Below are 14,954 nucleotides of genomic sequence, written 5' to 3'. Positions count from 1 at the left end.
TGACCTATCTGGTTACACAATGTGGATACTGAGCAGCCTTTCTTAACCGTTGTGATAAACAGTTCACTGTGTGATATGGGCAGCACTAAGTCTGGAAGAAAATGATCGTCATGGGTTTTGAGAAGTTACTTCCATAAATGACCACCACCTACACCTGAAAGCTATTTTTTAATGCAGATCTTTAAATTCTGCACAAGCTGCGCTAGTGAAAGCTAAATTATATCTTAAATGGTTACTTACTATAAATTAAGAGCAATTAAGAGCTGTCTTTCCCTAACAATGCAATGAAATGCAGTATCTGCTGTAAAGAAAGCAGTTAACATACAGTAAAATGACGTACTGTGGTGAAATCCCATCTCATCCTGGTTCATTTTATTCCCTTTCCTAGCTGTCCTGACAGAATGCTCTTTAACGCTATTATGAAGATGCATGCTACCAATATAATTAAGGCTAAAACAATTCATCAAAACTTAAATATTTACTCAATTTTTTCAACTGAATATAAATGTTCATTTCAAACAAACTCAAAAATGAAGATGCATGCTACCAATATAATTAAGGATAAAACAATTCATCAAAACTTAACTATTTAGCTCAATTTTTTCAACTGAACATAAATGTTCGTTTCAAACAAACTCAAAGGTTTTGTTATAAAGTCATCTTTGAAATTTACAAAGAAAAATAGGAAAATATGCTTGGAAGCCCTCTTCAGGAAGTGTTATGTTTAGGAAACACTTCATGCAGTAGATTGGGCAAACTCTCCAGTGTAAGTGAGAGATTAATCTTGCTTGGACTGATAACACTCAAGCTGTATGACATCCAGTCATGTTGACAGTGACAGGATCTTAACAGACGGATTAGTAGTGATAGCAGTAATGGCACATGTATAAATTGATGGTAGACTACCACCAACAACAGGAAGACAGGAAGACCAGACACCACTGGATTCTCCAATTCAAAAGTAGGCAATGGTAGCATTATTTTAAGCATGCAAAATGTTCATGCTTACAAAAGTAAGCACACTTAGGGACCATGCTCAGTACCAAATTCGGTAAAATTCAGGAGAAATTAAATGCAGCGTGCCTATGCAGCTGATACCGGTTCCTAATCAAATGTGGTAGACTCAAAATCAACTCTTCAGTAATGTAAATTATTCTTTTGAAAGTCTTTTTTGGAACCTTTTTAAGTTAATGTGTGAAGTTTTGCAGAAAATGTGTCACTTTTTCTTTGAACAAGTCTTTCTTTCATGGTACAGCACCATAAGGTAAATTATCTTTGAGGAACATAAAGCACACTCAAGTCACTCCTTTCTTTTGAATGTAGGACATCTGAAAATTGATGGAAATTTTATTGGCCTTGGGTCATAATGTTTAACAGGTTTATCTAATTTCATTCCAGATCATTTACATAGTCATATAATTTTTTTTTCTTTCTAATCATAATCATCCTTTGACTTATTAAGCTTATTATGCCTAGAAAAGTACAAGGAAAAGACAGCTAGATTTCTGCAGCCAAAACTTCAAGGAGCAATTGCAACATATTTCTTGAGAAAAAGCAATGTGAACTTACAAACACATGAATGTCACATTGAGAAGTTAGTTAAAATTAGAGCCACGAGCTAATCCTGTTAGATTAAGTTACACCAGTTTTTTGAAATGCTGGCCTTAGATTTTTATCATCTCTGCAGATCACAAAATGCAAATAGGCCAGAGAAAGATTAAAAAATAATAATAATAAATTTCAATTAATTTAATTTAATTAATTTAATAATCACCATCATCTTATCTGGAAAGATACAAGGGCAATGTAGGAAGAATAATCAGTTACGTCTGTTTATCAAAATACTTAGAAGGCAAAAAAATCACCCAAAATCTGCCTATGGCCAACTTCTTCTGACTTTGTGTCACATATACTTTGAATAAATTTTGCTTTTTTATTATAAACTAGCAAGACAAACATTTGTTATTTACTGTCACAGTGAGGTAGAACTGCCACAGGCAAACCTACTAGACATGTGTCTTTTTAGAAAATACAAGAATGGGGCTGTTGAGGGAAAAGAAAGGAAGGACGGACTGGAATCCTGGAAAATTGCAAGAAACATCGTTTTATCATGACAGTTGTCATTGGCATTTTGTGTCCTCTCAAGGATGTTCAATATTTTCTTGATACAATGGCAAAGACTGTTAATAGATACATTTTTTCCCTACTTCAGAAGCATTTTTCAGGACTTAAATTCTTTAAGTACACACAGCCTGGCTTTTTTCTAACTACAGAGCATACCCAGTATACATACAACGGCAATGCCTGCCTCGTCTTTAAGTGCAAGTTGTACCACGCTTCAGCCGTAAGATACTAATAAACCTGGAGCAGATCACCATGCAAATTAAGTTCAAATGGAGTTTGTCATTGCTGTAATCCCTCACGCATTTGTACTTACCTGCAGGTAAATATTTCAGCTGGTTGTTAGCCAAGCGAAGATGACGTAAAGATCTCAGGCGGCCAATCTCTGGACACACAATTTCCAGGGCATTATCACTTAGGTCCAGAAACTGCAGTTTAACGAGGGAGCCAATGGCTTGTGAGAGAACAGATTAAAACATGAATGTGACCCAACAGTAATGTTAAAATCTTAATAGGCCTATGAGAGGATAAAAAGCCACAGCACCTAACACCTATGTCTGAGCAGATTTTGATGTATTAAAGCTGGACTCACAACTGAATGACATAGCTTGTGGAAATGCTTATCTATCTAATGAATAGTTCTGCTGGCAGTGAGACAGGGAGGGGAAAAGAAAAAAATAAAGTGATGTACAGAATACTCCCATTTCTAGATTCGCCTCAGATGATTCTGCTCTGAAATCACTTTTTCCATTCCTTCCTTTTGAGTCTATCCGATTTATGTATTCAAAAAGAGTTTAAACTACTTTCCTGAAGTTAGGCACATAACTCTACAGTTGGGGAAAGGAAGAGAAACTAGTACAAATTCTTGATACTTTAGGTTTCAAGTCTGTCATGATCTAAGCCAGCAGAGTATTCTGTGTGCTAACTGGCTGAAAACAGAAGACACTCTGGATTTTTGTTTCTGTAAATGAGTGCCATTTAGGCCTTTCACTTTCTGCCATTAGAATTGAAGCAAACAGCATTTAGATGCACTTGATAATTCATTAAAGGAATTCAACATAGCATAAACAAGGATATTAGCAACTAAGAGCTACACTGGTATATTTTGTATAAAAATCTTTAATGTTTTATGGGAAAATAAAGGAAAAATAGGCCTCTTCAAAGAAGAAAAATGAATATTTTATGATTCTTGCCACTTATTGTGAGCTGGTAGATTACTTACCTTCAGGTACAACAACTATGTTATTTGAATGGAGGTACCTGGGGGGAGGAGAAAAAAAGCAGAGGACACCACCTGTTACCCTCAAGGACTTCTGCTACATAATCAGTTTGCAAAATATCCAATTTCAGACTGAAAGAACACCCTCAAAGCCATTCCTCTCAAAGACCACAAAAGCTGTGGAAACTATATAAACTGGCAATGGATAGGTACTTAAATTTCACTCAGACTATTAAATGATGAACGTGAAAATAACAGAGAATGACATACAATTATTTAAAACAAAACATTCACAATTACAATAATAATAATGGGCTCTAGTTTTGAAAGTCATTAGAAGAAAACAAAAAGGAAAAAGAACAAAGGAGATAGAATAACCAAAATGAACCATGTTTGATAACCAGGTTATTCTACACTAAATGCTGGGTAAGGAAAGAAAAAAGCCCAAACCCACAAAAGTTATATAATTACGAATATCTTCCCCAGCAGATTAAGTCTTACATCTTTACTGACTGAAGAAACAAGCACATGATCTACTCACTGCAAGTGGGTTTTTCATACCTAGAGTACATTTTTCAAAAGAAAAACTCAATCTTACACATGATCACTGAGGTAGGTAGTGAGGGTGGCCAGATCTCTAACTAAGAATATTCAGCACCCTCTGCTGGAGCACTTTCAGTACTAGTAGTAACGTAAAATCTATTCTTAGACTAACAAAATTTTCAAACATTGGTATCTAATTGTAGAGGTATACTCAATGTCCAATTGCTCAGACACACATGGAAATTATTTGCATTGCATATTTTTTTTCCATTCTATTCAAACAGCATTTCCAAAAGTTGGAGCCTGTCATTTCAGAAAGATAAGAGGCAGAACAAGGAGAAGTGAACATTTCAACTGCATGGAGCAACTGAGCCTTCTCTTTTTCTTTAAAAACTGCAGACATTCAAACTTGACTATAAACGTAACAAACATAAGGATAGCAGATACGTTTGTAGAAATCATTATATATAACCTCAGGATGAGAGTTCTCCCACTCACTTCAGCTGCAGCTCCTGAAAATACTTGTGAACTCTTTCACTCAAGTTAAAAAATGTATATTATAAGGATCTACACCTACTATCCCAGAACGAGGGACACAATATAGAAAGAAATATACACAGATAATAGTGAAGTTTTGGCAAACATATAGTGAAATTGCTAAGGATGTATCTTTCAGGAAAATGAAAATCAGTTAAGTTCATCTTTCAAAGTTTAAAGCTACTGTAACAAGTTATTCTTTAAATAAATATTTTGCGGTCTCTGTCAACAAAACACCTCTTATTGTCTGATCAAAAACTGACTTTTACTAGTTGAGCTACACAAACCACAGGCTCGCTGCCATTCTCGACCATCAGAATGTATGGGATAAAGGTGGTACAACTACACTTGCTGAACCCCAAATAATTAGGTTTGGCTGCTAGAATTCAGTATTTGTAAGAGATTATTTTAAGCCATAATTTATACAGATTTTCCTAAAGGCACTATGAGATAACACAGAGATTTCCTGATGCCCTATGGCAAATCATTAAATACTAAGTATATCAAATACAAAAATATTTATTTTACTGCTTCAGAGCATAAACATACTCTCAAGACTCCGGCATGATGAGACAAGACTGTCTCTTAAGGAAGTTGGAGACTGCAGTGACCTATAAAACAGTTCAACTATACTGTGGTCGCGTGTACCAGAAAGGTGTGGTTTCAAGGGCCAAATTAAGATGACAAGATCAGACAGCTGAATGCATTAGACTACTCAGATATACACCTCCTCCTGTTTGGAGCTTTCCATTAAATAAATAGGATCAATGGTCCATCACTAACTCAACTGAAAGTGAGCCAAACGAGTTATAAGGGGGAAAGAGGATGTCTTTTTTTAACCCCACTACCAACAATCCTACCATACAAGAAAATCATAACCTTACAAGAAAAGGGGAGGAAAGAAGACATTGACTCATGGGCTTACAGCTTAAAATTAATTGCCAAAATAATACAGTTCATGTGACATCCACTCTTTGGGCAAGATTGGATAAACTACTCTGCCTACAGCAATCATCATTAGTTACTACCCCTACTTGCTCAATCCTGCTCCCATTTGACAATCTGTGACATGGTTCCAAAAAAACTTATTACTACGATCAACAAGACTGAGATCATAATACCCCTGGCAGCTGAGCTGAAAACAAATAACTAGGGATGGGCTGGAGGGAGGAACCTGTTACTCTGTCACAATCCTCTGACCATTTTATTTGGAGGTTCCAGTGCTTTATCAGGGTAACAACAGTCTACAAGGGAGTTGGGGGGTAAGTATTTTTTTCCTTAACAGTGTAGACATTTGTGTAATACTTCTTGTTATAAAATAAACAAGAAATTATAAAAAAATATTAACATGGGACTGAATATATCGGGATATAACACCTTTAAATAAACAAAAAAAAAACCCAAACCCCAAGGAAAAATAACCCTTTCTTGACCTCCATGAAAACCTTTCACACTTAAGAGGTAGGTTATGCACAAGCAATACATTCTAGAATTATTTTAACATAAGATGGATCAGCATAATAAAAATATATTAGAACTCCTACACAAACTCACAATTCCACGAGGTTTGGAAGCTTCTGTGCAAGGTTTTCTGGCTGAAAAAGAGTTAGAGATTTTTTAGGTTTCAAAATAAAAAACAGACACACACATATTGTGTACCCAACTCATTTTAATAACCATACTAAAGCATGTCAGCAGCTAGTCACAGAAATAACGGCAACAAGGAGCTTGTATAAAATACCCTCTCTCCACATCCCTGCACGTTATCCATCAGTGCAATCTGGGATATATCAAGGGTGAGTAATTCACTACTGAAACAGAACTACAGCCTAGAAGTGACATTAACATGTCCTCAACCAAATGGTAGTCAGACTTCTGAGGCTGAAAAGATGGATTACTGAAACCTCACTTTTGAAAATATATTCAAATAATTGAGTTAGTTGAAGCCAAGAGACTGCTAAGAAGCTGCAGCCCTTCAGACTTAGAGCAGCACAAGAACTATACAAGATGTCTAACCATAATGTATTTTATTTCATAATGCTGCTCAACTGGGAAATGACCTACAAATTTTGTGTAGCTTAATCAATTACCAGCAAGCAAGAAGTGCTGAATCCATCAAACTAGATTTACATATTTACATATTAACATGCATATAATTTTCTAACTGCTAACTGATCCTTAGCTGCAATTCTGTTTCTTGATGGCATTTATAACCATGAACATGTATCACAAAATCAGCTTCACAAGTTTGAGATGACATGTTGGTAACTCAAAATTATTCAAGGTTAAGACAGCTTTATTGCTTAAGAAATCTACTTTAAACTTAGATATGTTTTATTGAAAAAAGTTTTTACAATACACGTACATGCAGAAACAAATTAATTTTAAAAGCAGCTGGATCACACGGTCAATTTCCTGCTAAAAAAACCCTAGCAATTTTCACTGTCATGTAAATTTAAGGTATATTACTATCTAAAATACTTAACTTTGTGTTCATAAATTTATTATGAAGGGATACGCTAGCCCAAAAAAGTAATGTCATAATATTCTCACGTAGCAAACATGTCACATCCTAGATCTGAGTACAATAAATAGCTTGCATGCAGCAGCAAACGGACTATGGAACGGCAAATGATAGTTCAATAAATTAATCCATTAGAGCAAGACCCAAAAAACAGGCTATAACTAATCAATTGTTGCCACCTACTGGAAGGTTTGCTACAGCACATCTGTCTTCTCGGCACAGAATATTATTTGGTCAAAGAGAAAAGCTTAAGCTGGGAAAACATGCAAAGGCTGCAATATGCTCAAGAACAAAAAAAATCAAGCTTTAATTAAAAAAATTAAAAGGGAATGTGAACAAATTCACTGTCATCCTACATAGAATAAGGATACTAACCTAAATCACAAACTATTTTCACATTATACATGAAGGTGATACTTTTTATTCTTGCTTTAACCGCTTCATATTGTAACAAGAGTCAAACTGGGGACAGAAATAGCTTTACAGTTTACTAAGTCTGTAATAGAAATTCTGCTTATCTTCTCAAGTACCACTATAATAATGGGTCTGAGTCAAAGTTGTTCAATACAACATCCTACAATGAAATTAAGTTTAAAAAAACCATTCATGATCCATCAGTTGAGCAGTAAAACTAACTCTGGTCTCTATTAGTGACACGACAACAAACAATGATGATAAATGAATCATCAGTTGTGCCACCAGTTTAGTGAAGCTTGCCTTGCCCTCACACCCACTGGACATTTTTCGAAAAGCAAACCTACTGATCTGTCTGAACACGATATTGCATATTCAGGACAACACTGCATATTCTGAGTGAGTAAATTAAGAAAAATTGTTCTTAGATACAGCTAGATCATGATTCTGACAGTGCCATCCAGCCAAATGTTTACTTCCTCTTAATAGAGGAAGAAATAGGATTACTGGAAGGGTAATGTTATCAGTCAAATATTAAACACGAAGTTGAAAGACTTGATGCTGGGGCAGAGGTGTGCTATACAGCTTCTTGATCCATTCATTATGTCATGGCCCTCTATCATTTTCATCTTGCCAATGAAGACAAAAATGAAATTATTCTTAGGCAAAGTATATGTAAATTCTGTCAGCATAACTATTCCAGACATTTTCATAGGAGCCATCTGTCAAGGACTAAAGTCATTTTAGAAGAGCAAAGAACAAAAGACTTAGTCAACATTTTTCAGAACTCTGAAGGAAGTGGGACAAAAGTACCATCTAACTTTAAAGAAATACGGAGCAGATATAGTTTTGATGATTGCTAATAATCCATATGTAATTTAGAGTATTTATTGATGAGCTAATGCTCATCACCTTCCATAGAATCAAAGGAGCACAAGGCTGAAAGAGTTATCTTCCTTCAATAACCTATCTGTTTTCAACTGTTCTCAGATGAGATCCCCCACCCCTGTGATATCACTAACTTACTACTTCTTTACGGAAATAGAGAGTATTACTTGTCCTACTAGCAGTAGACATTAAAAAAAATTCATTATGAAAATACTACTTTGTAAAAATACTGATGATTTCTGCTCTCCCCCAGTTCTCCTCTACTCCTTTTTTCCTGTCTTCTCTTTTTGCAAGAGGAATTAACATAAACCTCTCAACCTTCTCTCACTGGGCATGTTCCCTAAAAATCCCTTGTTGCTGCTCTCTAGCTTCTTTCCAATTTACCTAGGTTGTTCTTAAGTATGAAACTCCACTCAATCTTTGCTCCAGCTTATGCTTTAACAGTAACCAATAATTATTTCCTTCTGCTTTTAACGGAGATTGTGAAACTTTCTACGTTCCAAAAAAAAAAAAAACATCTGCCTTTTTTTGTAACCCGCTGCTGACTTGATCTATTTTGGTCCACTACAACTTCCAACATCTATTCTGCAGAACAGATGCTCAGTGAATGAGTCCCAGTTTTGTTTGCCTAGTTCCTGGCTATAGCGCTATACACTTGAATAAGATTCCACCAAATCATATTACGAGCAAATTATCCTGATCATTTTGAATATTGATGCTCTACTTCACCTAGTTTGCATGTCATTTTGCCTAGGTATGATCCACGTTTTAAGTATTGTATCAGTTCCTTTATCCCAGGCCTCAATTTCAATACAAAACTGTATTGGGCAAGACTGCCTTCCTCATTTGATACATCTTCTGTTGACAGTAACCATGGGTAAATACTCTTATGCCATCTTAGACATCTATTGGCTGGTAGTATTGACAGATATTGAGAGGAAAACGGAACCAAACTAATTTCTGAGACTTTGTTTTGGTTTCTGTTTTAAAATTGTTTGAGAAAAAATAAAACTGGGCTCTAACAGATACATGCAGGAAAGTGATATGCAAAATTCTCCTTAATATTTTTTCATCTTTTGAGCACTACAAACTTCATGAACCTTCCTTACACCACTAAATAATCACTGAATTTCACAGTGTCAAAGCAGAACTGTTTACAGTCTTATGGTAATTTTTAAAGCAACTTTAATTTGTAACCATGAATCCTATCCTCCCATTAAATATTAAGTGAAGGACTCACCTAAAACCAGAAAGTAACAAAATAATTCTCTACAGCCCATACAAACCTAAGTCACTTAAATGACTCATTCAAAATGAAGAAAAGGCATAAAATCTTCAAAATCCTTTCAGCTTTTGGCCCAGGAAGTGAAACCTCTATTGACAACTTATAATGTATCATTGTCAGAGCTTTAAACACTATTCCTTACTCTGGAGTACTGGAGTTTTTCTAGGAAGCACTGAAAAATATATCATTTTTGTGACTTCCATTGTCAGAGCTTTAAACACTATTCCTTACACTGGAGTACTGGAGTTTTTCCAGGAACTACTGAAAAATATATCACTTTGGTGACTTGTAAGTAGTCAGGCCCTCCAGCTCCTCTGCCCTGGCTATTATTTTGTTATAATACCATAGAAGAGCCTAAGAAAAAAACAACAACAACAACAGAAAACCAAACTTAATTACTTGGAGACTTGAGCCTATTGACAGTAGCAAGTTTTGACTCTATAGAGTCTTATCAGCTCACACAGTTATTTAACTATCCCACACTGAATTCTTCGGTCATAACATTCATTCACTGTGAGAATTTGTTCAGTTCAGGGAAAAACAACAAAACAAGAAGAAACCACAACAGAAAATCCCACAACCTTGAAATCAACCATGTCTTCCTCCTATCAACAGCAGCCCGCAGATACCTTAGCAGCAAGCTTTGAATTAGACCCTGGGATCAATGATGCCTTTAAAATAAGGCACACAGCAAGGTAAAAGTTGTTTAGCCTAATGAAGGAATGTAGACTACACTGCATAGTAGCACCTGACAGTACAAAGGCCTGACCACTGATGTGAGCAAAATTTATAGCAGTTAAAAAAAAACAGCCCAAAACAACAAACCTCACAAGAGAACCCCCAGCAGATCTCCACAGAGCTTCAAAAGGGTAACCATAAAATGTTATAAACTTTCATTTATTATTCTCTACATTACCTATGCAAGTTCAAACATAATACAACCAAACACTCATATTTAACATAGGATGACATCATTCAGGATCAGATTTGCTGTGAAGTTGGGTTTTTTTAAAAATTATCTTGTTTTTTCTGTGCCAAAAATCAGAATCCCTAAACATACAGACAGTAAACATTACAATAAAGAGGTTGTCGTACCAATGTGGTCAGGGAATTTCTTTTCATATAAAGTCTCTCCAAGTACTGCAGCCCCTCATCTTTCAGTAACTCCAAAGGAAAATGATGGAGATTTCGGTAATTTAAGAACAAGTTCTTGTGCTTTTCCAGCTTTGCCTCAGAGATTGTTTTACATAGTTCTGATGCCATGACTAATCCTGTTCCAAGCACCACATCTAGTGCATTGCATCTTCTGAAAGCAGACCCATTTCTAGGAGATAAAAAGAGAAAAAAAAAGAGACATTATCAAGGTGTATGCCATGCATTCTTTTGTGAAAAGAGTTAGTTATTACATATTATCTGGTATTTTATCAAAACACACTTGTTCCAGTTAATATATAAATAAAGTACCCAGAACGTCCACCCCATAAGATACACTAGAATCAAGTCTTTCACTATCTTCTGGAGAAAGTTTTAGCATGTTATCAGACCAGCGATAGGAAGATCTTAATGTATACATAATGTGGGTTTTTTTCCATCCATTTTTGATGGACGAAAAGAGTTAGTTATTACATATTATCTGGTATTTTATCAAAACACACTTGTTCCAGTTAATATATAAATAAAGTACCCAGAACGTCCACCCCATAAGATACACTAGAATCAAGTCTTTCACTATCTTCTGGAGAAAGTTTTAGCATGTTATCAGACCAGCAATAGGAAGATCTTAATGTATACATAATGGGTTTTTTCCATCCATTTTTGATGGACTTTTAGATAATTTAGTCAAAGTTGCCACCACAAGTAAAAAAAAAAACAACACCTCTCTCTACTAACCATTACCGATGTCCTACATCTATTCTGTGAAGTGTGCTAAAATAAGAATTCACAGATAAGAAAACCACATGATTTATTACAGGACTTCTTATTCTCAGATGACTAAAACACCTTTACGTAGCTTTTAAGCCAGAATGACAAAAGGTAATGAAAGTTTGTTAAGCTTTCCCATACAAAACTACCAGAATTCATCAGTTGGGATGGACAGCCAGTAAGGCCATTTTAAAATAATAACCCAATATATTAGAAATCTGAAAGTTACAGCAAGAGAATTTACAGAGCTAAATGTGACAGCAGATTTTCAGCTCTCTTTACTAAAAATAAAACCAGAAAGAACTAAATGTCTAGCTTTAACTGACAATTTCAAAACCAGAAAACAAAGCTATGAAGGCAAATTAAAAATTAACTCGGATCTGAAACCAGACTTTATTTAGCTTGTTTTTCATGTATTACCAAAACTCTAGTCATTACTACATTGCCTAGATTTACATAACAGCAATGCTACATCTTTCCAACTTTCACAGAAGTCAAGAGAACATAATAAATCCAGCCTATTTATTACTTTAAAGTTACCAGTTTGCTACAGACTTGTGTGTATGAATTGATTTCCGTTAACGAAAGGCAAGGAATCATAACTGCTTTCCAACAACAACATTTTAGTTCATTCCTTTAGTGAAGGTGATTTCTAATCATAACAGATAATGGAACTGAAGGTCCTGAGTTACAATCAAGAATCCTAACTGATTATACACCAGTTGTTATAAACAAAGCTCCATACCCAGCTGAAGACTGACAACTGCACCATACATATAAATCAAGCTACTTGATCAGTTTCAATAATTCCCTTGACTTGCAGATAAACAGCTTTTATCAGTGACCTAGGTCCTTCTGGAAGAATACTGCATTTACTTTCTTAGAGTCCCATGCACAATTAATCACAACTTGGGTGCAATATCCTACACACCTATTCTAGGCTGGAGTTATCCCCAGCTGAAGCCATGCTAAGGTCAATTCTGCAAGCAAATGATTACCCTGTTGAGAATCCTAAGTAAGATTAGAAACTATCCATCTACCTTTGTTAAACAGTATTTTTATGAGAAGAACCACAGCTCTAACAGTTGCTTTGTTAGCTATCTTAAGGAGACAGGGTACACACACTGCTGGCCCTCGGCTCCCTTATTTCAGCAGATAAAGGAAATTAAGGCTGCAATTCCAACTCCGCATCTGTGATTAAGGAGACAGGGTACACACACTGCTAGCCCTCGGCTCCCTTATTTCAGCAGATAAAGGAAATTAAGGCGCTACAATTCCAACTCTACATCTGTTATTAGCTTTAAAATAATTCAAGGAAAAGCATTAGAATTTTTAATGTGCATAGGGTGAGAGTATTTGTGCATTTACTGCTACAATTCATCTTTCCACTGATTTATTTTTTTTAAATAACAAGCTGTGAAGTCACAAACCACATACATAACTATCCAGCCGCCCTCCAATTTGTCCAGAGATGCCTTTTAGATGTTCTACAATTGCGAACTTCTACTCAGAGTTGTGACTCCATATATTGACTGGACGACATTTAGCCATGGCACACATGAATACACACACAAGCCCACAGATGCAAAGTCCAGTCATAACATACTCTATTTTGGCTCTTACTTCAAAGGAAAAACCCTCCTACTCCCTTCCACTACCAGCCAAACTTTTTAGCTCTAAGCAATCTTTCCCCAGAGATGAGGCACATCACTACCAAAAAGGAAGAGACACAATCGGGTCTTTAAGGAAGGTAAAAAGGGAGGGTAAGAGCAGATAATACACAGTGATGACGGCCCTGTGGGGTGTCAGGTCATTCAGGGGAGAAAGCCGCCGTTTCACGGAGGATGGAGAAGAGAGAAATAAACCTCCCCGAGTACAGGGCAGGGAGGTGAGGCCAAGCGAAGGCGTGCGAAGAGCTGACACCAGGAGACCCTCAGGCCGAGTTGGGACTGTCTGGGGCGGGAGGTGGGAAGAGCGCACGGAGACGGGAGAAAAGTCGGAGCCGCAGGGCAGGAGAGGAGGAGGAGGTGGGGCTGCACGGAGCAGGCCCGCCCGCTGCTCCTGGGGCCCAGGGAACTGAGGGAGGCCGGTCTGTCACGGGTGGGTGCGTGGGAACCGGCCCGTCCCGGCTCTGCGGGTGCCGAGGCGGGGAGGAGCCGCCAGAGGCGCAGGCCTGTGAGGGCTGAGGCGGCGGCGGCGGGAGGCCGCCCCCGCGGCTGAAAGGGGGCCGGTGGAGACTCACAGCCCGTCACGGAGAGGTGCAGAGCGGGGGAGGCACCTCACACACCCCTCCAGACCCTGTCCCGCTCCCCGCCCGCCGGGGGACGAGTCACTCACCGGCGCCACTGCAGCGGGGAGCGGCGACCGGCCGCGATCGCCTCCGATCGGCTCCGCCGGGCGCCACCGGCGGCCCAACCAGCCCGGGGGAGGCGGGGCGGGCCGCAGCCGCGCGAGACCTCGGCCGCCACACGACTCTCGCGAGAGGCTGCCCGGCCGCGGCACCGCCCCTGCCTCGCCTCCCTCCACGGCACCGCCCCCTCACCGCCTCTCACCCAGTCACAAGGCAGCTCGGCGCTCAACATCCAATCACAGGTTTCCCGCCCTCTCCTTGCCTTGTGCCCGCGCCTCTATCAGCCAATGGGAGGGCGCCCCACCTCAGCGCCTTGCCCGCCCCCTGCTGTGGCCGAGGGACGGGTGTGAAGATTTGGGTGGCGTTGGGGACAGAAGGGTTTGTCCTTCCCAGTGGGTCTCTCTGAGGCAACGTGTAGATTCAACTTGCCTTCCTTAGTGTTTACACAGTTCTTGGTGTGAGCTGAGCAAAGTTATCCCTATTTGACAGTTGTTGAAGCAGAATGTCATTGGCAGGTAAAAGTTGTGGTGCCCAGGGAGCATCTTCCCAGCCAAAGATAGGTGTAACTAACACTATCTTTTATTTGTTTATTAACAGCAGGCTGGAGACCCTTAGGCAATCCTGCCTACGCCCCCAACCTGTTCATCATGACCATTTTTACCCATGATGTTTGACCTGTTGAAACGGGTAAGGGAATCATGGAAGCTTAATTTATCTTCATGCTGTTCACCTGATTTTGATTTTAAATCCATGTGTATTCACACATGTTGCAATGATGCAATACATAAATCCTTTAATGACAGCAAATTCCCGCATACTCAGAATATTTAACATTACTGGGTATTAAAAGTTCTTCTCTGCTGAAGATTAGCCCTACCAGCTGGCTAAAAAAAGAATCCCAGACGGAGAAATCCTCTTTCTAGTTCCCACGGGCTAATTAACATAAACTTGTCTTAACAAGATTCATATAGCCAGTCTGCAGGGGAACCGAGAAGTTCAATGTCAAAGATTAATACATCGCAGAAAGCATTTCTTCTCTCCTATATAATCACAGAACTTTCATCTGAAGCAAAGCAACCTGCAGAAAAAGCTTCAGATTTTTTCTTGCAGACTCATTTCTCTCTTTTTCAGTTCGAAATAAAGAATAGCT

The 14,954-nt window shown here is 38.1% G+C and overlaps 1 protein-coding gene across 2 annotated transcripts in view; it reads right to left on the bottom strand.

Annotated features, from left to right (window-relative positions):
- The window catches only part of LRRC28 (leucine rich repeat containing 28), a 59,659-nt gene extending 45,742 nt beyond the window's left edge, over nucleotides 1–13,917 (bottom strand). For both annotated transcript variants that reach the window (XR_001412341.1, XM_014944581.1), the window contains exons 1-5: nucleotides 13,792–13,917; nucleotides 10,627–10,855; nucleotides 5,975–6,015; nucleotides 3,344–3,381; nucleotides 2,438–2,575 (exon numbers count right to left, since the gene is read on the bottom strand). Coding sequence is in view for 1 of the 2 variants with exons in the window: in XM_014944581.1 (XP_014800067.1) it covers nucleotides 2,438–2,575; nucleotides 3,344–3,381; nucleotides 5,975–6,015; nucleotides 10,627–10,794 (385 nt within the window). In the remaining variant the exon portion in view is untranslated. The remainder of the gene's footprint in view (nucleotides 1–2,437; nucleotides 2,576–3,343; nucleotides 3,382–5,974; nucleotides 6,016–10,626; nucleotides 10,856–13,791) is intronic.
- Nucleotides 13,918–14,954: the final 1,037 nt, after the last annotated feature.

This window comes from Calidris pugnax, unplaced genomic scaffold, assembly GCF_001431845.1.
Source record: "Calidris pugnax isolate Ruff unplaced genomic scaffold, ASM143184v1 scaffold70, whole genome shotgun sequence".
Lineage (NCBI taxonomy): Eukaryota > Metazoa > Chordata > Aves > Charadriiformes > Scolopacidae > Calidris > Calidris pugnax.
The sequence above is the reverse complement of the archived record's forward strand: the minus strand, read 5'-3'. Positions and strand labels throughout refer to the sequence as shown.